Source organism: Rhinichthys klamathensis, unplaced genomic scaffold, assembly GCF_029890125.1.
Source record: "Rhinichthys klamathensis goyatoka isolate OS25496 unplaced genomic scaffold, OSU_Roscu_1.1 h1tg000020l_1, whole genome shotgun sequence".
NCBI lineage: Eukaryota > Metazoa > Chordata > Actinopteri > Cypriniformes > Leuciscidae > Rhinichthys > Rhinichthys klamathensis.
Genome location: NW_026606571.1, coordinates 775,221 through 799,761, shown reverse-complemented (window position 1 = coordinate 799,761; position 24,541 = coordinate 775,221). Strand labels below are relative to the sequence as shown.

At 36.9% G+C, this 24,541-nt stretch overlaps 1 protein-coding gene across 1 annotated transcript; it reads left to right on the top strand.

Moving 5' to 3' along the window:
• Positions 1-2,740: 2,740 nt before the first annotated feature.
• On the top strand, positions 2,741-23,508 carry phf8 (PHD finger protein 8). Its single transcript, XM_056238834.1, has 22 exons — positions 2,741-3,047; positions 3,999-4,386; positions 4,490-4,575; positions 5,509-5,629; positions 5,874-6,034; positions 6,141-6,282; positions 6,597-6,783; positions 6,940-7,102; positions 7,249-7,336; positions 7,425-7,531; positions 7,644-7,735; positions 17,619-17,708; positions 17,791-18,096; positions 19,161-19,252; positions 19,353-19,519; positions 19,625-19,710; positions 19,794-19,912; positions 20,034-20,350; positions 20,463-20,558; positions 20,636-20,745; positions 22,801-23,182; positions 23,266-23,508. Exons 2-22 carry the CDS (start codon positions 4,289-4,291, stop codon positions 23,352-23,354), a joined length of 3,099 nt encoding a protein of 1,032 aa, XP_056094809.1. The 5' UTR covers positions 2,741-3,047; positions 3,999-4,288; the 3' UTR covers positions 23,355-23,508.
• Positions 23,509-24,541: the final 1,033 nt, after the last annotated feature.

Below are 24,541 nucleotides of genomic sequence, written 5' to 3'. Positions count from 1 at the left end.
CTTCCTCTGAAAAGGTCAACTACAGATTCAGTCAAATGATACAGTGAGAGCATTTACTGTATTGGCGGCAGCAAACTCTGTTCTAGCACAAAACCTCATGGCTGTGTCATACACCTTTTGATAACACACTAGATAGATACTATTACAAACAATATGGATTCAGTTACGTAAGTTAGGTAATGTAAATGTATTTTTGAAAAGAAGTTTTGAAAGAATGACTACATGTGTTACAACAATTGTGATCAGTTTGGATTTTTGTAGTTTTGAAAATGTACACCTTCCTTGTGAAAATAGTACACAAGTGTTTTCCAGTTATTACTCTCCAAAAAGAATAATTTTAAAATGTGGTGTAAAATATGGTGGAATAATTATATCTACATACCGGTACATCAATTCGCAATTTGTGAATTGCAATTTTCACTTTAATCTCAACACAGCCCGCAATCCCATTCAATATTATTTTAGTATTGTGTATATAACTAGTATTTATTAATGTTTATTTTCATATTTTTAGTTATAATTTTAATTTTAGTTTAAGTTAAGTCATTTTTATGTGCTTTTGTCATTTGTATTAGTCTTTGCTTTTTTGTGTATTTTACTTAATTCTTTCATTTTAACTTATTTTTTAGTTTTAGTTAACAACAACACTGATCCCATTTAATTCAAATTAAAGTCAGAAGTGTTTAAGAGTTAATATGACAGGTGCTTGAGTACAAATTATAGCCTATGAGAAAAAACGTATTAAATAATAGAACAAAACCACTCAAAAGTCTTTATGACCAAAATGAACCCACATGGCTGACGAAGTTCATCTACTATAATTGCTTCCATTCTAGGATCTTTTTTTTCTTCTTCCAGAACTCAGTTTACACACACAGTCTCTTCAGTCATTCAGTGGTTTAGTATACAATTATAAAATTTGTTTCTGCATTCTGATAACTTTATCTGACACCACGAATGTGATAAATCTTATCTCTGTGTGGTTTTGGGTTTGTGGAAATTTCATAGAGCGTATTGATAGTGCTTCATCTGGTATGTGTGAACACTTATGGCTCAGAAAAGCCTAGAAATAATAAGAAGGGAAGTCTGTTTGTTTAGCAAGATGCCCAGTACCTCACCCCCTTATTCTGTGGCAAATCCCACACACCTCCCCGCCTGCCCTCACAGTGTGTGTCTCCAGGGGCGTGACAGCAGTATGTGGGTCAGGGCTGCTCCCTGGGTTGCCAGCTCCAATGGTCCCCTGCAGGCCGCTCATAATAGCGGCACCATGGCGGGTGCCATAGCTGGGATTCCCTCCCGTAACCGGGGCGCCCTCGCCCAGGGCACAGACTCACTGGCAGCAATGCTGCAATCAATTCATCAATCTGTGATGGGAGCTGCGACCGCTGAAGCCAGGCCAGCCCACTCCTCATCCAGGCAAATGGCCACCAGCAATGAGGCTGAGAGGCAGGATTGGAGAAATCAGGAGCTGGGTGGCGTAGGCTACGGATGATTTTTTAGGGAGCTGTTGAGTTGGGGGGTGTATTCGGTCAAAGCAGACGGCCATAATGAGAGTTGTTTCACTTTGGGCAGGTCCTGAAACAGGTGAAATTAGTACATGCGTCGCAACTGGCAAGCATTAACAAGAGCAAATACACACGCATGTGAACACAATAATGTTACATTTGGAGTGAGGCAAGGCTGTAGCAACCATAATCATTGAAGGAAATACAGCGCCCCAAATATTCCAACAAGTGGTTTATTAATATGGCTTTTCAATGACAGATTTTTAAAGACTTTTATTTTTGTTCCCCCTAATCTTGAATATTTGGCGACTTTCTCCAAAATATATAATGATAGATAGATAGATAGATAGATAGATAGATAGATAGATAGATAGATAGATAGATAGATAGATAGATAGATAGATAGATAGATAGATAGATAGATAGATAGAACCATTATAATAACTACAAATTCATCTCAAACTGGCATCTAAAAAGATGTTTTAGATACATCTTTCAACATTTATCCGATGTCTCCATCTGCTGGACAACAGACTCGAGTGTGACGTCACTCAATTGGTTCTGGATATTTACTCATTTTCGTTTATGGATTGGTCTACATTTTGGAAAGAATATACAGTATTTTTGTTTAAAATCTTCCACATAATAACTACTGCTGTTTGCTTCAGACATGATATAACAGTCCTTAAGAAAAGTTAGCTTGGTTTTACCCACTGTAGCACTACACTGTACACTATGTAAACACAGTAATAAAAGTAAAACTATTATGAAATATTTGGCAGTAACATGTTAGATTCCTGATTTAAAAAATCCCTAGCAGATGTAGAGTTTCTACATTTGTGTAGGCTATATAAATTAACAAGCTAGAAATGTGTAGTTATTTGTAGATATTGGTGATGAGCTATGCATGGTTATAAATAAATTAATAATTAATGGAATAAAAACAAATAAATTTGTAGTTGTGTCAATATTGTTTAAGCATTATTTTTCATAATAAACACGATTTCCATTTTTGGAAACAATAGTTAGGCTACATTGAGCAAACATTGATGAGGAGCTATTCATGGTTTTATACCATGTTTTATACTTAGGCTACTTACTCTACAAGAACCAACCAAATAAATAAAAAAATAAAGTGCTTATTAAATAGATTTTTATTTTTTGGGGGGGGGGTATACGGGCTAATCTGAAGTCTCTGCCGTCCGAAGGAAGACCGACAATGCGAAGCAACTTTATTGTTCCCTCTCCCGCAGACAGTGGTCGCTGCACGGGCGGATTGGGATGGATTTATAGCAAGGGAAATCGCTGCGTTATGAATTTCATAAAATCTTTGCTTCTCGGTTGTGGACTGTATTCTTTCGAGATTTTGCCAGATTTGTTTACTCACTCTCCTCTGTTGAATACGTAAGAACGGAAGAACTGTACGGTTTTTGAAAGCATCTAGTTGTTTGTAAAGCAGGCCGCGCAGTCCTCGGATTTTCCCAAAAATTCGTCCGGCATGGTGCGCTCGGCCCTCGGTACACTTGCGGCATTTCACACCCGGTAAGACCCGATACTGTGCGGGCTGCAACAAGTCCTTTTGTCTTGCTATGGGTCGAATAATCTCAACTCCCTATTTCATATTTTGGCTACATTTGAGGTTAGATTAGTGAGTTTGCTCAGTAACGTATCGTTGTTGTATTGTAAACACAAAGATTCATGTAGACGTTGACGAGCATGCTACAATATTAGCAGCTAAGCTAGCTACCAGCTCTTATGTTTCAACAAACTGTTTTCTGCTATCACAGACCGCGTTTCTAAACACTTCCAAAAATATATATTTTTTTCATTTACAAATTCAGGGGATAAAATTAAAATAAGTATGCATTGCAAATTATAGCTTTTATACTTATCGTTCGCATCGTCCCAGTGGAAGTCAGCTTTATCTCTGCAGCTCTAACCTATACGATTTAACAAGTATTACAAAGATGAATATTTAGTGTTTATATTATTACTTTGCAATTTATTTGATTATTAATTTTAAGTGTCGCTTTCATAAATGTGTAGTTTTTTCCACTATAATGCATAAAATGTATAATGTGCATTAAAGTGTTATAACTATTAACTCTAAACCCAAATACCTCTCTATCTGTAACTCTCTGTAAATGAACAACAGCACCAGATAGTCTAGGGCCAGATGTTTTAGGGATAATATTTAAAATTCTGCACAATTTGATCATACAGTATGTAGTTTGCGCTGTTCGCCTTCATTGTATAGCTATAGAGGCTTGTTTGAGAATGAATAGGAACTTGCTTCTTTTGAGTCTGTTAACCATAATAAAGGCAGCTAGTGCATTTATGTAATATTTTAGCCAAGCAGATGAATTGGTTAACCGCTGACTGAAACAATTTTTACAGATATTACTCTTAAATGTAAAGTGCACTTAATTTTTTGCTGCAGTTTGGGTACAAGAATATTTTTTATCAGCAAATTCTCCTTTGCTCTCTCAACAGGCGCCGAACCATGATGTGCACCTAGCGCCCAGTTCGACTGCAGTGGACGTAGTAGTGAAGCTTTCTAATTTACGATTGACTGAGAGCTGTTGTCACTGCCAGCATACTTCATATACAACACTCTACTGTAAATATAACAGCCTTTACAGCACTGCAAGCTGATTTGTGAACCGCTCTGAAGTGAAGTTGACTCTCCACAGAGGCAACTAAGTGAACTGTGGTGCCAAAACAGAAGCAATACCATATTATTTAAGACTTTTTTATATTGACATTTGGCCAGGGACTTTAGAATGGCATCTGTTCCCGTTTACTGCCTGTGTCGTCTCCCTTACGATGTCACCCGATTCATGATTGAGTGTGATGTTTGTCAGGACTGGTTTCATGGCAGGTGAGGTTGCCTTTTGTAAATTACAATTTAAAACTAAGTCACCTTTTTTTTCTGATTTAAATTATTTGTATTGTATTGTAATTTACTATTTGATCTTCTGTAGTTGTGTTGGAGTGGAAGAGGATAAAGCGGCAGAAATTGATCTGTATCACTGCCCTAACTGCCAGGTGTCACATGGACCCTCTGTCAGTAAGTGTGGCATACGTCGTAAAATCTGTAAACATTGGCTATAGTTATTTTAAAGTCATTAAAATAAAGTTCTAATAGTGTTTTCTTTCCTATTGTGATGTATGTCCATGTAAAATGGCTTATTGAACAAGAAAAAATGTAGGGTGGGACTTAACTTTGTCACTTGCTATTGCTGTGTCCCGCCCTCACAGCTTTTTGATTAAAGATTACGAGGGCACTTGAATTAAAAAAAGTGTTAATGATGCGCAATTATAAAGGACTTAAAATAAACTGCAATGTTCCCTAAAAAAGTTAATTGTCAATTTTGATATCCTGGTGACTTTAAATCAAGCGTAGCGTCAGTTCTGGCAGGTCATGTTAGTCAAGCTCGCATCAGCTGACTCTCAGTCTCAGCTGATCCACGTCTACCTATAGGAATACGACACCTATCACTGTATACATATATAAGCTCCTTCAGTATTATCAGCAGCTATCGCATTTCTCAGGAGCTAATTTCCCTCCTCCATCCCCAGCTCCTCCTCTCGTCAGTCAGGATTGGGCATTCTTATTACCCCTGAATCAGTCTAAAATTCTCTAATTATGTTGTACATTCAAATTAATTAATGATATCTGCAATACATTTATGTTGGTTCTGTTCTGTGGGGGGCGCAGGGACTACTTGCCCAGAACAGAACCATACTGCCAATCCAAACTGTATGCTAATTGTCAATCGTATTTGACAATAGTGGTCCTGACGGAATTGGTATTTTGTAGACTTAACTTTGTTGTGATAATTAATCAAGCTCAGCGAGTAATAAAAATAGACAGCAGAACCATTTACACCCTCATTGTGGAACACAAACAAAATACAATTTTAAACCAAGAAGCTCAGAATGGACTAGCAAACCTATAAACTTGCATGATTGGTAACTAGGATATCTTCTTCTCTCTAAGTGCGTAAACGACGGGGGGCTCCTAAGCATGCTGATACTAGTGTGGGGAGAGAATCAGGACGACCTGTGAAGACGGGCAGTGCTCAGTTTGTCAGGGAGCTACGCAGCCGCACTTTTCCCAGGTATTGTTTATTCATGTTATCTCTTACTGAGTTACAGGACACTTATTGCAGGGTCAAAATTAGGCCACTAGGTGACTCTGCTTTCTTAACCCAGATTAATTTAGCTCTGATCAGACTTGAAGCGATGATTCATACCACTCAGCTTGGGTTTGCAGTTTTGCACCTCTGGTGTTATTAGATTAAAAAAAGTTTCGAAAATGCACAGTGATGAGTATGCTGATATTTTTAAATGTTTGTATTTAAGTGCTGATGAAGTCCTGCTGAAGCCAACCGGGGCCCAACTCACCGTTGAGTTTCTAGAGGAGCGCTCTTTCAGCGTCCCGGTCCTGGTCCTCAGGAAAGATGGCCTGGGCATGAATCTGCCCCCGTCGTCCTTCTCTGTATCGGATGTAGAGCATTATATTGGTAAATAACTCACATCTGCAGTGCCATTCTGTGCTACGTTTCCAGTCGCATGTTTGTGAAAAGTCATGTTTAGATAGGAATTTAATGTCTTACAATTGTGTCATAGGAGCTGACAAGGAAATTGACGTGATCGATGTCGTCCGCCAAGCAGACCTGAAGATGAAACTGGGAGAGTTTGTGGAGTACTATAACAGCCCAAACAGAGACCGAGTGCTGAATGTGATCAGCTTAGAGTTCTCAGACACCAGGTGCTTTTTTTGGGATGTGCTAATTTAATCTGAATGTGTACGGCTGTAGCAGCGGTGCATTGAAGTCAGCTTGAAATAAAAAATCTGTTTTCTAAATGCATAAATGAATCATTACTGCATTTTTTTTTTTTACCTTGTAATTTGAAAAATTTCTTCCTGTGAAACGACAACGAAAGCAAAAAATATTTTTTGCAATTTCAGCTATGTCTTTAAAGGGGTTGAATTTAAAGAGTTAAATTAAAGAATTTAAAGGCAACTTTTCCTTGCGGATTTATCTGTGCAAACTGTCTAACAGTTTTTGTGTCTGTTCTTAGGTTGTCAAATCTGGTGGAGACACCAAAGATCGTGAGGAAGCTGTCATGGGTGGAGAATCTCTGGCCTGAGGAGTCTGTCTTTGAGAGGCCTAATGTGCAGAAATACTGCCTGATGGGAGTGAAGGACAGTTACACGGACTTTCACATTGACTTTGGAGGAACCTCTGTGTGGTACCACGTACTCCGGGTCAGTTATTCTCTTTAAATCGTGTGCATTGCATTATCTGTGGAGACAGCTGGAAATGCATTTGAGAGGAGTAACTGCATTTCATTACTATAGAAAGCATCATGCTTTGTCTTCCAGACAAAAGAGGTATTATATATTTGTTTTTATACATGTCAGGGTGAGAAGATCTTTTATCTCATTCGTCCCACTGCTGCTAACCTGTCCCTTTTTGAGTGCTGGAGTTCATCCACCAATCAGAATGAGCTGTTCTTTGGGGACCAGGTAGACATGTGCTACAAATGTTCAGTTAAGCAAGGAAACACCCTCTTCATCCCAACAGGTACGATGTCTGTTTCTGCCAGTAGTAAGATGCACTGGGATTAATTTCAAAATAAACTTTTAGTTTTGATATCCTGTGTGACTGAGAAACTACATTTAGATTAATAATGTTGATTCTTTCTTTGTACCTTAATTGTTTGCTGTCAGGGTGGATTCATGCTGTCCTGACCCCTGTGGACTGTTTGGCATTTGGGGGAAATTTTCTACACAGCCTCAACATTGACATGCAGCTTCGGTAAGATGATGCGTCTGTTCATCTCCTTACGCTAAGCAGTTGTGCTCTGGGCTTTTTCAGTGGTCAATTTTCCCTTTCTTTTCATCAGAGCATATGAGATAGAAAAGCGTCTGAGCACGGCAGACTTATTCAGGTTTCCAAACTTTGAAACGGTGTGCTGGTATGTTGGCAAGCATCTGCTCGACACCTTCAGAGGTGAGGCTTCTCCTCATAAAGCAAATGGATTTTTTCTTTACTGCTTATTTTTACTTTTAAAACAACAGTCTTTCATGTACTTTCATTTTTCTGTTTTTCCAATCCACTTAAGGTCTGAGAGAAAATCGACGGCATCCTGCCACTTATTTGGTCCACGGAGCCAAAGCTCTCAATAATGCTTTCCGTAGCTGGACACGGAAGGAAGTAAGTTTAATTATATTACATGTAGGACTTGTGATTAATACGGTATATACATTATATACCCATGATATATTCATATATTTAAAGTCAAGTAAAAAAACAACAATGAATCAGTTCAGCCATGAATCAGTTCGAACTGTTTCATTTAGTTCAATACACTGTGAATATATGTTGGTAAATATTGTTTATATTTGGAGCCTATAAATGAAATATTTAAGGGATAGTTCACCCAAAAATAAAAATTCTGTCAGTAATTACTCACCCTCATGTTTCAACCCTGTAAGACTTTCGTTCATCTTCGTAACACAAATTAAGATATTTTTTATTAAATCTGAGAGCTGTCTCACTCCTCCATAGGCTTCTCTGTAATTGAAACTTGCTGGCCCAGAAAGTTAATAAAGAAAATAGTCCAAGTGACTACAGTGGCTCAACCATAAGCTTATCAAGCGACGAGAATACTTTTTGTGCGCAAAACCTCCCAAAAATATTTATTTTTATTCAACTTTATTCAACTATTTATTTTCTTCTGTGTGCGCTTCTGTGTTGTACGCAGGGCTTGACATTAACTCCCACTAGCCACTTTGGCGAGTTGAAAAATTGTAGTCTTGTCAAAAGACATCTGACATAAACAAATTGCTATTTGACACTACAACTCCCATGAGTACTACAGTGGGTACTCAACCAGAATAATACTTTTACCGCCGCCGCTCCCGCGGCGGTAAAATTCTGGTGTGTATTTGTTGCCTTTTACCGCTAAGAGGCGCTACAATTACAGACTTTGAAAAGTGTCAGTTTATTCTCTCTATTGCATAATCTGCCGCAGAGCCGCTGCTCATTCAGAGCGATTGTAACCTGGTAACAGATGATTTCAAGTGAAACTTGTAGTTAAACGAATTCATAATCACAATAGGCCTACTGAAATTAAATTGAATAAATAGTGAAAACATTTCAACATAAAACATTGCAACCGAAACATATTAGGCTATCAATGAGGGTTTGGAAGAGCATAATACACTGTTTAACAGCGTTCAGATGATAGCTCAGTGGTTAACGCAACAACATGAGCCTCACTACGCTTCAAACGATCTGAGATCGAATCTCATGGAGCCAATTTGCTGTTGGCCGAATTCGTTTATGTTTTACCGTTCTTGATGCTTAAATAGGTAACTGTTTATTAGCGAGTTGAGTTCATTAACTGTTTACTTATGTAAAGTCAAGAGTTTTGTTTAAATTATCAATGGCAAATTACAACATAAATTTGCTACATTCCAGTAGAGCCGCTGCACGACAAAACTGATGAGGGAAGATTAGCTGATCGCGTCAGAAAATGAAAATAATGAAGCTTGTCTTTAATCTGCTAAATTATTGTTTTGTGAATCATTCACGAAATTGAGGTGATAGACAGTGATACCCGACCATAGCAACGGAAGAAATTTTTCAAAACAGATCCATAAATTGAACAAATCAGAAAAGACTGATTTTGTTGACTTGGCTACACAAAATAACAGACTAACTAAATAGTATTGCTTTCAATATAAAAACAAATGAAAATGTAAAAGAACACTAAAATTAATTAAGTATGAAACCCCATCGCACATTTTTAAGGTTTAAATAAAGTGGGACAGTTTATTTGTTTAAAACAGCTGGTTGCATTGAGTTTAGAGTTTATTTCCTTTGCGATGCAAAATAAGAAACACAGAATCTTATTCTTGCAATATTTTAAATTTGTATTGCCAAAGAAATTGCAGCTTAATTAAACAATTAAAACAGTACAAAACGAACAAAACGACATAAATTAAGAACATGTGTTTTTCTTTGCCTCTCTCGCGCTGGATCTCTTTTTAGCAAAGTTTATTTTGTCTCCCTACAAAAAAAAAAAAAAAAAAAAAAAAACAGTAACAAATTATTTTGCCTTTGTTGCTTCAAAGACACAGCATGCCTTGTTGTATTCACTTACAATAAAACGAGGTTGAATTAAAGAGCTCTTTATCTGCTTCGTTTCGTCAACAGTTAATGTTTAGATAATGCCAGATTGTTGACAATCATACACACTGCTTCAAACATTCTAAAACTTTATAAAAACAGTTGAAACAACTGGATTGAACACTTTAATTTAAATTTTGTGTGAAAAACTTTAAATACAAAAAATACACTGTATTTATAATTAAATAAGATATAGGGCCTACATTTGGACACATCGAGAGATTTATCCTTAAAAGAATTTAGCCTTTGCCTGCTCATTGGGCTGGCTATCCGACATCTCCATATGAAAGACGAACATTAACACCTATTGTGCACGCACGATAAAGCCACTGTCCCTCCAAACCCCCACAGGCTCTCTGAATCCGAGACTGACTTAAAACAAGAAGTCGCAATTCACACTTAAACCGCTATTAGACATTAGCATTAGGCTATTAAAGTGTTGATAATGAAGGAATTAAATAATGTGAGCTACATGTAGTGATATTTCTGTCATGAAACTTTATTACTAAATATTTAATTTCAATAATTCATTCAATTTCAATAAGTTTTTCTTTTTTATTCAAATAAATCTCGAACCACAGTGCTTCGTTGTGCTGCTGTTAAACTAAATAACATTTATAGAATAATTATGAACTTAAATGAAACAATAGCCCAACATTTCGACAAATAAATTATTTGATTTGTTTTTACATTTTAATTCAGGGCGATTTAGCCTATTTAATTAGAGCGAGATTTTCCCCTTGCCTTGTCCTTTCCTCATTTCTAAGCGCTCACATAGTTAAACATGTTTAAGTAGATCCTCGGCTTTCGGTTCAGTTTTGTGACGAGCAGTTCCCGGAGACAGAGACGACAGCAAAAATGTTGTTAGCCTAATATGAATAAAAGTTTACTAGTAGCCTATTAAGTTATTTTAGCTGTTATGAGAAAAATAAATCCAAGTGAACGCGCCGCCGCGTTTGTCGAACACTAATTCAACATAATAAAACCCGACTTTAGAACAATAGCGACACTCGACGTGATGTGCCAAAACACTTCAATATTTCATTCAAAATAATCTCAAAACGCTTTGTGACATTTTGAAAAGCCGTGCATAGGGCCTACATTAAGGCCACTGGAACCACGAACGTAGGCTACTGTAACTGAAACGCTGGTTTTGATTTTATTGTTTGTCGTTTAAACGTGCCTGTTGCATATCTTTATTTTATATATTTTATATGGTCTATTGGTGAAGTAGCCTAAGCCTATTAGCACTGATTACTGCGGAGGAAGGGGGTGGGGGGTTAAAATAATTCAGCAGAAGCAGGGATGTTTAGACCAGAAGGAAATCCCCGTCCCCCCTGGCAAATCGCACCTTGCTTAAATAAAAACTCAATGTAGGGAATCCAAAAAATAGGCTATATAGGCCTATCGGCTATATACATATATATATATATATATATATATATATATATATATATATATATAATTTTTTTTTTTTTTTTTTTTTTTTTTTTTTTTTTTTTTTTTTACAGAACTGCTTTTGAAATTACGATTGGTATTAGATGTTAAGTCATTCTGTTGGATACTATTTGTTCCAGTGTAAAATGGAAATGCATGGCAATTTTATTTTATAATATAAGCAAAAACTAGGCCTATATGGTGCATAACAGAGTTTTAGAACTAGACAAATCTTTTTGCATTAATAATAGGATATAAAATGCATTAATAGGCTAATATAAAATTGACAAAAGTCCATGTTTGTGCGGGATTTGAACCCGTGTCATCTAAATGATTGAATCGTAAGTTCTTCCACTCGGCCATGAATTTACTCACTGTGAAATGCCCAAACGTTTGTTTCTCCAGTGTGTTCGCTCACATGAGCGAGAAAACGTTTTATCGTTAGCATATTGTAGACCTTTTACTGTTTTAAAAGATGATATCTTATCTGTATGACCAAAAATTACGGAGTAGGATAGCTTCTATCCTAGATAGTTCTTTTAGCTGTTATGAGAAAAAATAAATTCAAGTGAAAGCGCCGCCGTGTTTGTTGAACTCTTATTTCAACATGCCAGAATAAAACCCGACTTTAGAATAATGCGTAGCGCCACTCGGCGTGATGTGCCAAAACACTTAATTATAAACTTCAATATTTCATTAAAAAAAAACATCTCAAAACGCTTTGTGACATTTTGAAAAGCCATGAATGTATTAAGGCCACTGGAACCAGGATCGTAACTGAAACGCGCTGCATGTTATCTCTCAATACAGGAGCAGAAGCGCCGGTTCAGATTTTATTGTTTGTTGTTTAAACGTGCGTGTTACATATTTTAAATATATATATATATATATATATATATATATATATATTTGATATGGTCTATTGGTGAATTAGGCAAAGCATTGATTACTGGGGGGAAATCCCCCACCAGCATAGCACCTTGTTACACAATGTTTTTAAAAACGTAGCCTATGGAACCCCATGAAGTTTTTTTTTTTTCTGTTTTTTTAACAGAACTGCTTTTGAAATTACGATTGGAATTATTATACAGATTGATATAAATTCAGTCAATCTGTTGGATAATATTTGTTCCTTTGTGTAAAATGGAAATGCATGGAATTGTATTTTATAAATAGGCTACCCTGTTTGGACAGGATTTTAACCCGTGTCATCTAAATTATTGAAACCTAAGTTCTACCACTCGACCACAACTTTTCTCACTGAAAATTTCCCAGAAGTTCGGTATTTCAGCAGTCAGTGCGCGCACACGAGAGAAGCGCTGTTCAATCATCTCGTTCCTCAATAGTTTAGCGTCATTGCACCTAATTGCGAGAGAGGCCTATTTTAAATTTTGATTCATAAAATGTTCTGCTCTAAAAGTTTGTTATATTCTGTTTAAATGTAGCCTACTTTTACTTTACGTTTTGCTTTCGTTTAATTTAACTGAATCTGTTAGCCTATAGGTTAAACTATTTATATTTGTATTATTTTTTTGTTCTAATGGTTTGTTCTATTCTCTTTCGTTTGTTTATTTTAATTTTATTTTTTTACATATTCAATCAGTCTCAACTATTTCATCCTTACTGTTAATTGACATTAGCCCGTTTCAAAATGCGGCAATTGCGGCTGTTTTGCTAAATGCCCCTTTGCGCCACCTGGCGGTCATTTCGCGAAGGACTTTGAAATGCGACTAGTTTATTTTTGCCGCGGTGGATTTGCCGCGGCACGAGTCGCGGCGGTAATAGGCATTCTGGTTGAGTACCTACTGTACCTGCACATAGTCTAGTGTTTGCTCATTGGTCCATTCGTGAATCCTCTTGAACGACAACACTGTAAACAAGAAGACACGCAGAGATTAAACTCGCGGACTGGCCGTCGGACTGAGGGCTGTTTTAGTCTGCCCTTAATTACCAATTTAATGTGATGATATAGTCACCTTTATTTATATAGCGCTTTTTACAATACAGATTGTATATAGCGATCTTTTTTAATAGCAGGAGAATCCAGACCACATGCGCGTCTCACACTCTCCTGCAGTGCCGCTGCGCGAGGGTGCGCACGCCAAATATGACATCCAGACTTTTGTCGCATGGCATGCACACACACATCAACACAGCGTTCAGTCAGTTGGTGAGTGTGCGTGGCCGATATAAAGAAAAAATAATCTTCATGATTAAGGGACACGGTGTAACTACTAGCAGGGCTGCCCTTATGTCACGTCATATCACAACTATCTTTCCAGAGTTAATTCTATGTTTTAATAAAATTAATCATGCCATGAAAGAAAGCAGGAGATGCGTTTGTGGGAATAATCTGGAAAATAAAGACCTGTAGGCCTATACTTGTTTCAGGTGTACATATCTCCAGTTAATCAGAGCTACCAGAGCTTCATGATGATAATTATTAAGTCAGAGCTCTGAGGAAATGCTGATGCAAAACAAACAATCCAAAGTCCCCAAAACTGTCAAATAGGCCTATATAAAGTTGTAATCCTGTTGCCTTAATTGTGGATTTTTTCTTAGAAAAAATAATTTATTCTTTGCTCGTTGTTTCTAATGCAGATAATTGTTACAGTAATTACAGTATTTACTGCTGTAAAAAAAATAAATGATGCAGCACTTTTATTATATACAATAAGAAGCTATTTTATGTGTTTATCTTAATAGACAAAATGTTTTCAAAAAAGGAGCTTTACAACCTTATCAGAGCTAACTAATGATAATATTAGTACATTCTAGCACGTTTTAAGCCCCATTGTCAACTTTAATCATATAAATCGTAATTTTCCAACAACAAAAATTTGGCTAGTAAAAATGCTGCCGTGGCTCGTAATTTTGGAAAACCACTAGCCACATTGGCTAGTAGGGCTGGGTAAAAAATATCGATTTCTCGATATTAATCGATTCTCATTTTTACGAACCGATATCGATTCTTAAATCTCAAGAATCGATTAGTCATCCTGTTTTCATTTGATGAATGAATGGAACATTGTAGCGCGCATCCCATTCAATAAATCGCAATAATCTTTGTGCTTTGTTACTATTGATACTAAATAAAGTTTCAAATTTCAAATTACGTCCAGTTTCTTACGAAATTCAAAAACATAAATACCGTTTTGGCGTTGTGGCGTGAGATCGCTCTGGCTCAGCTCAAGAGAAGCAGCAGCGCGGAGCGCACATGATTTCCTCTTCCGCCTTAATAATACCAGTTACAGCACGAATAAACATGAATGAACGTCTGAAATAGGGATCGACCGATATGGATTTTTTAGTGCCGATACCGATACCGATTTTTTCCCCATCAGCCTTAGCCGATGACCGATACGGGCTGCCGATTTTCTTGAGCCGATATTTGGAGCCGATACATTTTGCTCCCTCAATTTACATCATAAAAATGACATGATGTTAAAAAATGTTACAGGTCTCAATTTAATAAAAGTAACATTTATTTAACGAAAAAAATCAATATTTAACGAATAGTAAAAACATGTGAGGTAGAACAAGAACAAGTAGATAAACAATATTTAACAAATATTAAAAACATGAGGTAGAACAAAAAAAAGTTCACTGCTGAAAATAAATATTTAAGCATAAATAAAATAATTACACTATTGCACACAGTAGCAACCAGCATAATAAAGTGCACAGTGCACACTGTACTTCATTTTAAAAGTAACGAACTATTTACTGCCATGGTTTAAATTTTTCTACATAAAATAAAATGAGCATGTCTAGTCTCTAATATCACTGCGATGGCGAGGGAGACACACACCACACGCGTCCAAACCTCAGCCAGGTGGTCGCTGAATAAATCTTCCACAAAAAGCACGGAACAACGTTGGTATTACTTAATCCTATGACCAGTGTTCGTAACAGCTACCGTACGCATACCAGGGCTGTCAAAATTGCTCAAATGGCATTTGTATATTCCCTTCAAAAAAACATATTTGAACATATCGTCGTGCATTTGGTCAATGACGCGCATTACGTCAATAACAGGACAAATTAATACAAAGAGACATAACTACTAGTATTAAGTAGCTTATTTGAGTTTAAACATATTTGACAACGTATTACTACAAAAAAAAACGAGTAAATCAACTAATGGCCAAGACCGCAGAGCTCACTCTGGCTCGCCCGGACTCGCAGGCGCTCTCTCTCTCTCTCTCGCACTCACCCTCACGCTCTCCGCGCATACCGGTTTAAATGAACAACAACAAACAAATGTTGAGTGCTGATCAAGAGTTTTGTGCAAGCAATTTAAGGTATACAGCAGGCTTCATTCAGTGATTGAAACAAATACATTAATTGAAGTTTCACAGTACATAGAACCGACACTGAGCGCTCCGAGCGAGCTGTGCTGTGGTAACGTTAGTCTGCTACCGCGGGCGTGTTTTTCCACATTCGAATATTAATTTTCACCTTCAAAATTCAGTTTTTTGAAACTATTCGAATATATATTCGTATTTAGAATATTCATTGACAGCCCTAATGCATACTGATCGGATAGCCTACAGCTATTTGCAGCTCCCTAAATACAATGGCAAGCAAGCAGTTTTATAGACGAGTCATTCGCGTTTTCCATTTGGACCCACAAACTTGCTTAGCTATATAGTTGCAACCACATAACAGTTATAGAGCAACGTGTTTCCATTTTCAAAGTGTTTGACAATATTTCAGCAGTCAAACAGTTAAAAGATGCTTTGAAAGTTTAAAGTTACCGTTATCTTGAAGCGCAGGTTGCACTCTGCTAGTGGGGAGGGACAGTGCAGGGTCTGCACGTGAACTGCAGCGTCTCCAGCAGCACAGAGCTGCCTGTGGACGCCTGTCTATAAATAATGCCGGGAAAAAACTATCGGCGAACGCAGCAGCCGCGTATCGGCCGATTCCGATACACGTAAAAACCGCAAATATCGGCCCGATATATCGGCTGGCCGATATATCGGTCGATCACTAGTCTGAAAGTGTGTTAAAAGATAGAGTACAACTTATCGAAATCCGTATCATGTCACATGGAATCGCTCAATCAGTGTTTCAACCGTGGAAAGACGTCAGTAAAAAAACTTGTAAACGATGTCATGTAACGTCACATTTACCTCAGAAAAACCATATGTGACCATAAACTCGTTAGTCAGCTAGAAAAATTAACTCTAAAGAGGAGCATTTTGCTAAATATATGCACCATATTACATATTCATTATAATTTTTTATGTTCTTCGATATTTAATGCATGTTTGAATAAATCTGGCAAGTTTTTATGACAGCCACCATTTAAATGTTTATATTTCATATAACTTTATTATTATAAAAATAAATAAAAGTGTAATTTAAGTGTTTGTATAGCTACAAATCAGTTAATTTTTACCTTCAATATTATAGTAGGCTAATGAAGCCTAGTAGGCTACAACTGACACCCATAGTTTACAGCATTAGTTAAGAGATTTGTTTTCCTTGAGAAATTTTGCCATGTATTGTACCTGATATCCAAAATAATCAATATCGAATCGGAATTGAATCGAATTGCAAGTGTGTGAATCGAAATCGAATCGAATTGTGAAATGTGTGTCAATACCCAGCCCTATTGGCTAGTGAGCAAAAAAGTTAATGTCAAGCCCTGGTTGTACATCAGAACGTAGGCTCACCATTGGCCGACGCTGGTCATGTGTGTGATGCTGGCCAATAGTGAGCCTACGTTCTGACGTACAACCCAGAAGCGCTGCGCTGTTACTCTACGTGAACTCACTCAGAGGCCCACACAGAAGAAAATTAATAGTTGAATAAAGTCGTTATTTTTGTTTTACCTGCACACAAAAACTATTCTCGTCGCTTGATAAACTTATGGTTGTATTGTAGTCACTGGGACTATTTTAAACATTGTCTTTACTAACTTTTCTGGCCTGGTAAGTTTCAATTACAGAGAAGCCTATGGAGGAGTAAGACAGCTCTCAGATTTAATAAAAAAATCTTAATTTGTGTTCCGAACATGAACGAAAGTCTTACGGGGTTGGATAAACATGAGGGTGAGTAATTACTGACAGAATTTAAATTTTTGGGTGAACTAACCCTTTAAATATCTTTTTTCTCTGTGTTCTTTTAGTGAAAAACCAAGTGGAAAACCAGATTTTATTGAATTTAACTTATTTTCCAGTGTAATTCAATTGGGTGTTTGGCTGAAATGGTTTCTTCTTATTGTAAAAACTCACTTATTAATATTAGATTTATGTTGAATTTTGTCAAAAGGCAACAAAAAAATATAGAATCATATCACAAAGAAAATCATATCTGTCAAATAGCCCTGGATTGGATACTAAATTTATGTAAAATTGAAAGTATTTGTTTTACCATTGTTTTATACCATCGTAAACCATTTCATTGCAATTATGTGCGATGACACAAAGCTTATGTTGGTTGTTTTTGTGATATTCAGTCCCTGGCTGAGCATGAACTCGAGATACCGGAGACCATAAAGATCCAGCAGCTAGTGAAGGACTTGGCCAAGGAGATACGGCTGGTTGAGGTGAGAGTAGCTCTGGCCCAGATTTTCAATGAAAATGTAGTGATTTAGGTCCTGCTTCTGAATTTTGTGTCTCTTTTTGCAGGATATCTTCCAGCAGAACATCGGCAGGAGTGGGGCACCCTTTGGTGGCTCTCAGGGTCTTCCCTCTCCTCACCCCAAAGCTCCATTGAACACATCCTTCAATTTTGGCCAGCACCCAGGTAAAAAGAAAGGTCCCAAGCTGAAGGATGGATTTGGAGGAGTGGGCATAGGCCCTCCAGGAGCTAAGAAAAAGAGCCAAAAAGGCAAAGAGATAAAGACAGAAGCCGGAGAGCTGGACCTACTCGAAATTCATACTAAACACACGCTCAAGAAGTTCCAGCCAGGGTGCAAAGTCAAAAAGAGCAAGGTAGAATTTCTAAAACATTTCTATTTATTAATCATTATAATGTTTATTACATTACCATTCAAACATTTGAGGTCAGTAAGAAAAAAAAAAAGTAATACTTTTATTCAGCAAAGATGCATTAAATTGATCAAAAGTGACAGTTAAAGGGATAGTTCACCCAAAAATGAAAATTCTTTCATCATTTACTCACCCGCAAGTTGTTCCAAATCTGTATGAATTTCTTTTTTCACAAAAGAAGATATTATGAAGAATATGGATAACCAAACAGTTGATGGGCCCCATTGACTTCCATAGTATGGAAAAAATTACTATGGTAGTCAATGGTGTCCATCAACTGTTTGGTTTCCGACCTTCTTTAAAATATCTTCTTTTGGGTTCAGCTGAAGATAGAAACTCATACAGGTGTGGAAAAACTTGAGGGTGAGTAGTAAATGATGACAGAATTTAAATTTTTGGGTGAACTATAAAAATGATATTTCATGTTCTTTTAAACTATATTCATCAAGATCCTGAAAGAAATTATCACTTTCTACAAGAATATTAAGCAGCACAACATTGATAAAAATAAATGTTTCTTGAGCATCAAATCAGCATATTAGATTATTAATTTGATATTGATCATATTGGTTTCTGAAGGATCATGTGAAACTGAAGACTGGAGGAATAGCTTTGCCATCACAGGAATAAACTACAAAAAAATAGACATTCAAAATATTAAAATATGTTTAAAAAGAAAACCGTATAATTAGAAATATAATAATATTATTTTTACTGTAATTTGGAAATGCAGCTTTGGTGAGCAGAAGACTTCTTTCAAAAACATAAAAAAAAGTACTGATCCCAAACTTTTGAACAGTATTTTAATAATCATAATAATACTTTGTATTGTATATATTCTGTCTAATATAGTATTTCATTGGGTTCAAATAAAGGATGTTCAGATATTTTTTTCCTTTTAAAAACAGAAAAACTGAAAGAATTTTTTTTTTTTTTTTTTGCAGTGTAAATCTTTAGGATGGGAATAAAGCTGAAAAATAAAATTTTGTTCTTTTTTGTCTTTTCAGCTTGAGCTGCCCGATGACTGTCTAGATGACTTTGAAGAGAAGATCAACAAGAGCAAGCTCAAGCTCGTGCTGACTAATGGAAAGATACAAGGGTAAAACAGTTATCTTCACCCATTTCCCTGACACACAAGTATTTTTAATATTATGCATTGACACCCTTATTTTTAATATCTCCTTTTCTTCCTGTCTTAGGAAAAAAGGTCGTGCTGGCAGTGCAAATGGAGCCGGGAGTTCACTTCAACAGTTCCAGCCCCACATGGCTACTTTGTCCGACTTTGATTCTGAAGATGAGCTTCAGATTGATGAAACCCCTCCACCTCGCCGTAGACCATCTCTACCAAGCAAGAAGAAATTAGCTGGTAAAAGATTTCTCCCATTTATTTTTTATGTTTAACTAATAAGGTTAATTTAATAACATCAACATCTTGGTACAAACTAATACTTGGCTCAATGGTTTCATTAAGGTCTACCAAGGAAACTACCTCGGGCCAAACCATGCAGCGACCCCCACAGAATCCGTGAGCCAGGAGAAGTGGACTTTGATATTGAGGTATGCAAGTCTCTTTTATGCAAGCTTTAGATTCATCTCTAGATGTCTGGTTCTCACTGGTTTTGTATCTTGTTGCTAAATAGGAGGATTACACCACAGATGAGGAGATGCTCACAGTGCAAGGTGTGAAAGGTGGAGCAGGTGGGATTTTAGACTTGCTCAAGGCAAGCAAACAGGTGGCGGGTCTCGATTCTGCACTGAGGTAATTCATACGCACACTTTATATACTGCATGTTGGCCATTATTAGTCTTTATGCCATAGTGAAAGCTGTAGATGTTTGTTTTTTATATTCACTTCTGCTGATTCTCTTTGTGTTATCAAGTGAGGAAGCACCAGCCTCCCCCAGCACCCGTGATGCTATCCAGGGCATGCTCTCAATGGCCAACCCTCCATCTTCCTCATCTTCTTCCTCCTCCTCCTCTCCTCTCTCTATCTCCGGAGGAGGTGAGATGATGGGGCTTTTGAAGGAGAAAGGCGGGAGAGCTGGGTGGATAAGTGGAGTAAAGAAGAACGAGAAGAAGTCCACCATTCAGAGGCCAGGGAAACGGCCCATCAAGCGTCCAGCACGGCACCTCAGTGATGAAGAAAGCTTGGATGAACAGGAGACCCTGGGTACCTGTTTTAAAGACTCTGATTATGGTGAGTTCACAGATTCTTGAATATTTACACCAGGTTTGTTAAAATGCGTAGCAGAGGAAATACTGCGAACCAGAGTGATTCAGTTTAAAAGATCATTTCTACTCTTCTATAGTGTATCCGTCACTAGAATCTGACGAGGAGGACCACTTAAGCAAATCCAAAATGAAAAGAAAGAGAAACTGGGATGATACACCCTGGAGTCCTAAAGGTAACAGCATGAAATGAAAATTTTGTAGCATTTTATTTCTAAACATTTCTGAACATCATTTCTTCACACGTCTTTAGCCCGTGTGACCCCTACACTGCCCAAGCAGGAGCGACCGGTAAGAGAGGGTGCCAGGGTGGCATCTGTTGAAACTGGGCTTGCAGCTGCTGCTGCCAAACTGGCACAACAGGTGAGCTTCTGTTCCACACTATGCCAGAACCTACAATTACGTTGGATGTGTACCTTTTACAAGTGTTCATTTTATTTTTCAAAATATCCTTTAAATTTAGTCAAGTCGTATTCATTCAAGTTTTTATTCATTTTAGTGTAAAATGACATCTAAATTTAACTTTAAGTTGACATGGACATGCAAAATTAAACCAAAAATAATTGTATGTATATTAATTAATAAATTAAAACACATTTAGCAAAAACAACAATGTTGAAAACCTGATTGATTTATTAGTTTAGTTTTTCGCTGTCTGTGTTTTAGGCCTTTGTGTTTTAGTACATTGAGGAAAGAGCGTGTTCACAACATGAGCTACACATTCTTATTAGCATGGTTTGATTATGATTGGATTATTTGAAACGATCAGATATATTGTTTTTACAAAAAAACATGGCAATTATACACTATTGGTTAAAGGTTTGGGGTCAGTAAGATGTTTATTTTTAAAAAAAAGTCTCTTATGCTCACTAAGGCTGCATTTATTATTTATTTATTTATTTAATCAAAAACAGTAAAATTAAAGAGATGGTATTGGCAGCTACGCAACTGACACTTTGATGCTTTGAAGAGATCGTAAAACTTATCCATAAGAATTGAGCGGTTTAGTCTAAATTTTATGAAGAGACTTAGTTGCTTCATATGATGAACAGATTAAATTTAGGCTTTTATTCATATGTAAACATTGCTTGACTCGCAGAAGCTCACATGTGCTGCGTAAAACACGAGAATGAACTTCATTGGTTCTTGTGGAAGATCAAACGTGCAAGAAAAATTGGACTAAATAAAACACTGTTCATATAGATTAGTTTTACGATTTCTTCATGAACTTTTTGAAGCATCAAAGTGTCCGTTGCGTAGCTGCCAATGGAAGGACAGAAAGCTCTCAGGTTTCATCAAAAAGATCTTAATTTGTGTTCCGAAGATGAATGAAAGGCTTGTGGGTTTTGAACCGCATGAGGTTAAGTAATTAATGACTGAATTTTTAGTTTTGGGTGAACTATCCCTTTAAGAGATGGTATTATTACAATTTAAAGGTACACTATGTAACTTTTGGCCCTCTAGCAGTTAAACAACAAAACTGCATGCATTTTTGTGTAAGAACATGGTTTTGGTTGTGCTTAGGCTCTGTGTGACTGTGCGGAATATGACCCTTCGCAATAGATAATGCTTTACATTGAACTCAAGAGCAACGTATGGCAATTTACCTGTTCAATAAATGCCTTACTCAACTGTTGGGTAATAAAAATGCCATCTGCACGTCTTCTTTACAACATTTAAAATCTCCAAAATGCCAAGCCAATCTCGATTAGTTTTACTATGAGCTCTGTTGCATTATTTTTTGTCAGCAGACTCTCCTCTGTTTTTTTTAAACGAATGATTTTTTGGAGGTTTGAGATTTAGCTGCTCCATGTCAACCTTTCTCGCTCATTGTGACCGCTAACCTATGCCGCTCCCACACCATACATTTGGCAAAATAGCCAGAGCAACTTTTCTGTATTTACAGAAATGACGAGACATGCACGGCCGAATGACCTCGCAAAATCCATTCCATCAGGTCTAAAATATAAACGCTTATAATAGGCTTACCATAGTGAATCAGAGTTAGACAAAAACACATTTTGGAAGAAGGATTGATGATGTATTGACTCATTATTTAAATTGTTTATTTTGAACAAAAAAAGTTACATAGTGTTCCTTTAAAATAGAGTTTTATATATATAAATATTTATACTTATTTATACTTAAATATACATTTGTCCTGTGTTAGCATTTTCAGCATCATTACTCCAGTCTTCAGTGTCACATGATCCTTTAGAAATAATTCTAATATGCTGATTTGGTGCCCAAGAATAATTTATCATCATTAATGTTGAAAACCGTTGTGCCACCTAATATTTTTTGGTGAAAGTCATGATATTTTTTTTTCCAGGATTCTTTGAATAGAAAGTGCACAGCATTTAAAAAGAAAGAACAGCAAAGGATTGAAATTGTAATCTATTGTTGCTTTAATATCAGGAACAGCAGAAAACCATAACCAAGAGAAGATACACCAAGAAGAAGGTCCCTCAAGAGAAAGTACATTCTGCAGCTGCCCAACTCCAGCGTCAGCCGGACTCTCCACCCGTGTCTCCTCCTCTGCCCTCTGAGCCTCCTGTGGACTGCATAGTTGAAGAGAGGAGAGTGGAGGTGTACTCTGCCAGCCTGCTGGACCACGAGTACACAGCAGGACCAGGTCCGTTCAGCCCTGGGGGTCCAAGAGGAAGTGGTGCCATGGCCCCTGGCGTGTTCCTGACTTCAAGACGCCACTCTCTTTCTCCCCAAAACAGCAGCAGCTACTCTCCCTCTGCCCCCTCACCTGGAGGTCTGGCAACTCCAACATCAGCAGGAGCGTGTCAAGGTATCTAGAATTACAGCACAGTACCTTTAACGGTGATGTGCCTGGAATTACACTGAAATGTTATCTCTGTTTCTTTCTCACAGGGAAACGTCCAAAGAAAGGACTTGCCACAGCTAAACAGAGACTGGGAAAGATTCTGAAAATACATCGAAACGGCAAGCTTCTCCTCTAGATTGATATGGAGAAGAGACTGCAGGGAACAATAGAGGTGGAGAAAACAAATGAGGATGAGAGGACCTGAATGATAATGGAGTTAAATTATGTGACTGTTTATGGTTTTATGGTTCTGCTTGACTGGTTTTATTTGCTTCATCTGGGCGAAAAGTGAAAATACAAGTGAAATCCATTTAGCATGTTTTTTTAGAATAGAAATTCTATTTGAAAAGCAAATAGAGCTAAACAGACGTATACATTAAACAATGGATACCAGTGAGTGATGTCTGTATTGCTAAATTGCTATTTTTTCCCAACATTTTCAGTGCTCCACCTCTAAAAATGCGTACATGTACACTCCACCTAAACCCTCTTTGTTTCATAGTTAATTTTTAGTTTTAACATTGTTTATTTCTAGAAAAAAGCTAAATTCTGAGGAGCACTTGATGTTAGATCAAATTGTCTAAGGCCATCAGAAAAAACAATTAGAACATTATTCAGAAGATGTTTGACTGGTGTATTTGGAAATTTGACTTCCCAAATTATTATTTTTTTTGGTCTGAATTGTCCCATGGAGGAGAGATCTTATTCTTCAGTCATCAGCTCACCCATTCTCATTGCTATTTGTCCCAGTCTAATCTCCTCCTAAAGCCATGCATATTGTTTGTTTACATGCTTCATTTAGTGTGTTCATATCAAATTGTTTTATACCATAGAAGGCAATTTGATACACCATCGTAATTTCTGTAGATTAAGTCCTGTAGTAACGTCTCTTTGCTTGTTAAATAATGTTTTTATCGTAGTTTACTAACTCATTTTTATCAACAAATGTATTTTAGATGTGTATATATTTTATATAAGTTTGTCTTGTTTTGTTTGTTTGTTTTCCACTCAGCATGGGCAGTATAATGTCCTGCCACCATTTGGCTATGGTTGTCTTGTTGGCCTTTCCATCTATAGTACAGCTCCGAGTTTAACTAGGGTTGAGTTCAGTGGTACACATTTTAGTAATTGTAAAGAACACGGAAAGTGATTTTAGAGCAGTTTGAGATCTGATGGCTGATTTTTGTAGGTTTAGTGTATATATTTGATGTTTTATTATTTTATTTTTTCTCGAAAGAAAGAAATTGCATTGGAATCTTTCTTGACACACCTTGTACAAAAATACTCACATGTTTGGGTAAGTAACAGCATAAGAGTTGTTTA

Coding starts and splice junctions, on each gene's coding strand:
- phf8 (XM_056238834.1), top strand. CDS start 4,289: ATGGCATCTGTTCCCGTTTACTGCCTGTGTCGTCTCCCTTACGATGTC. Junction 4,387..4,489: donor CAGGACTGGTTTCATGGCAG/GTGAGGTTGCCT, acceptor GATCTTCTGTAG/TTGTGTTGGAGTGGAAGAGG. Junction 18,097..19,160: donor GCAAAGTCAAAAAGAGCAAG/GTAGAATTTCTA, acceptor TTGTCTTTTCAG/CTTGAGCTGCCCGATGACTG.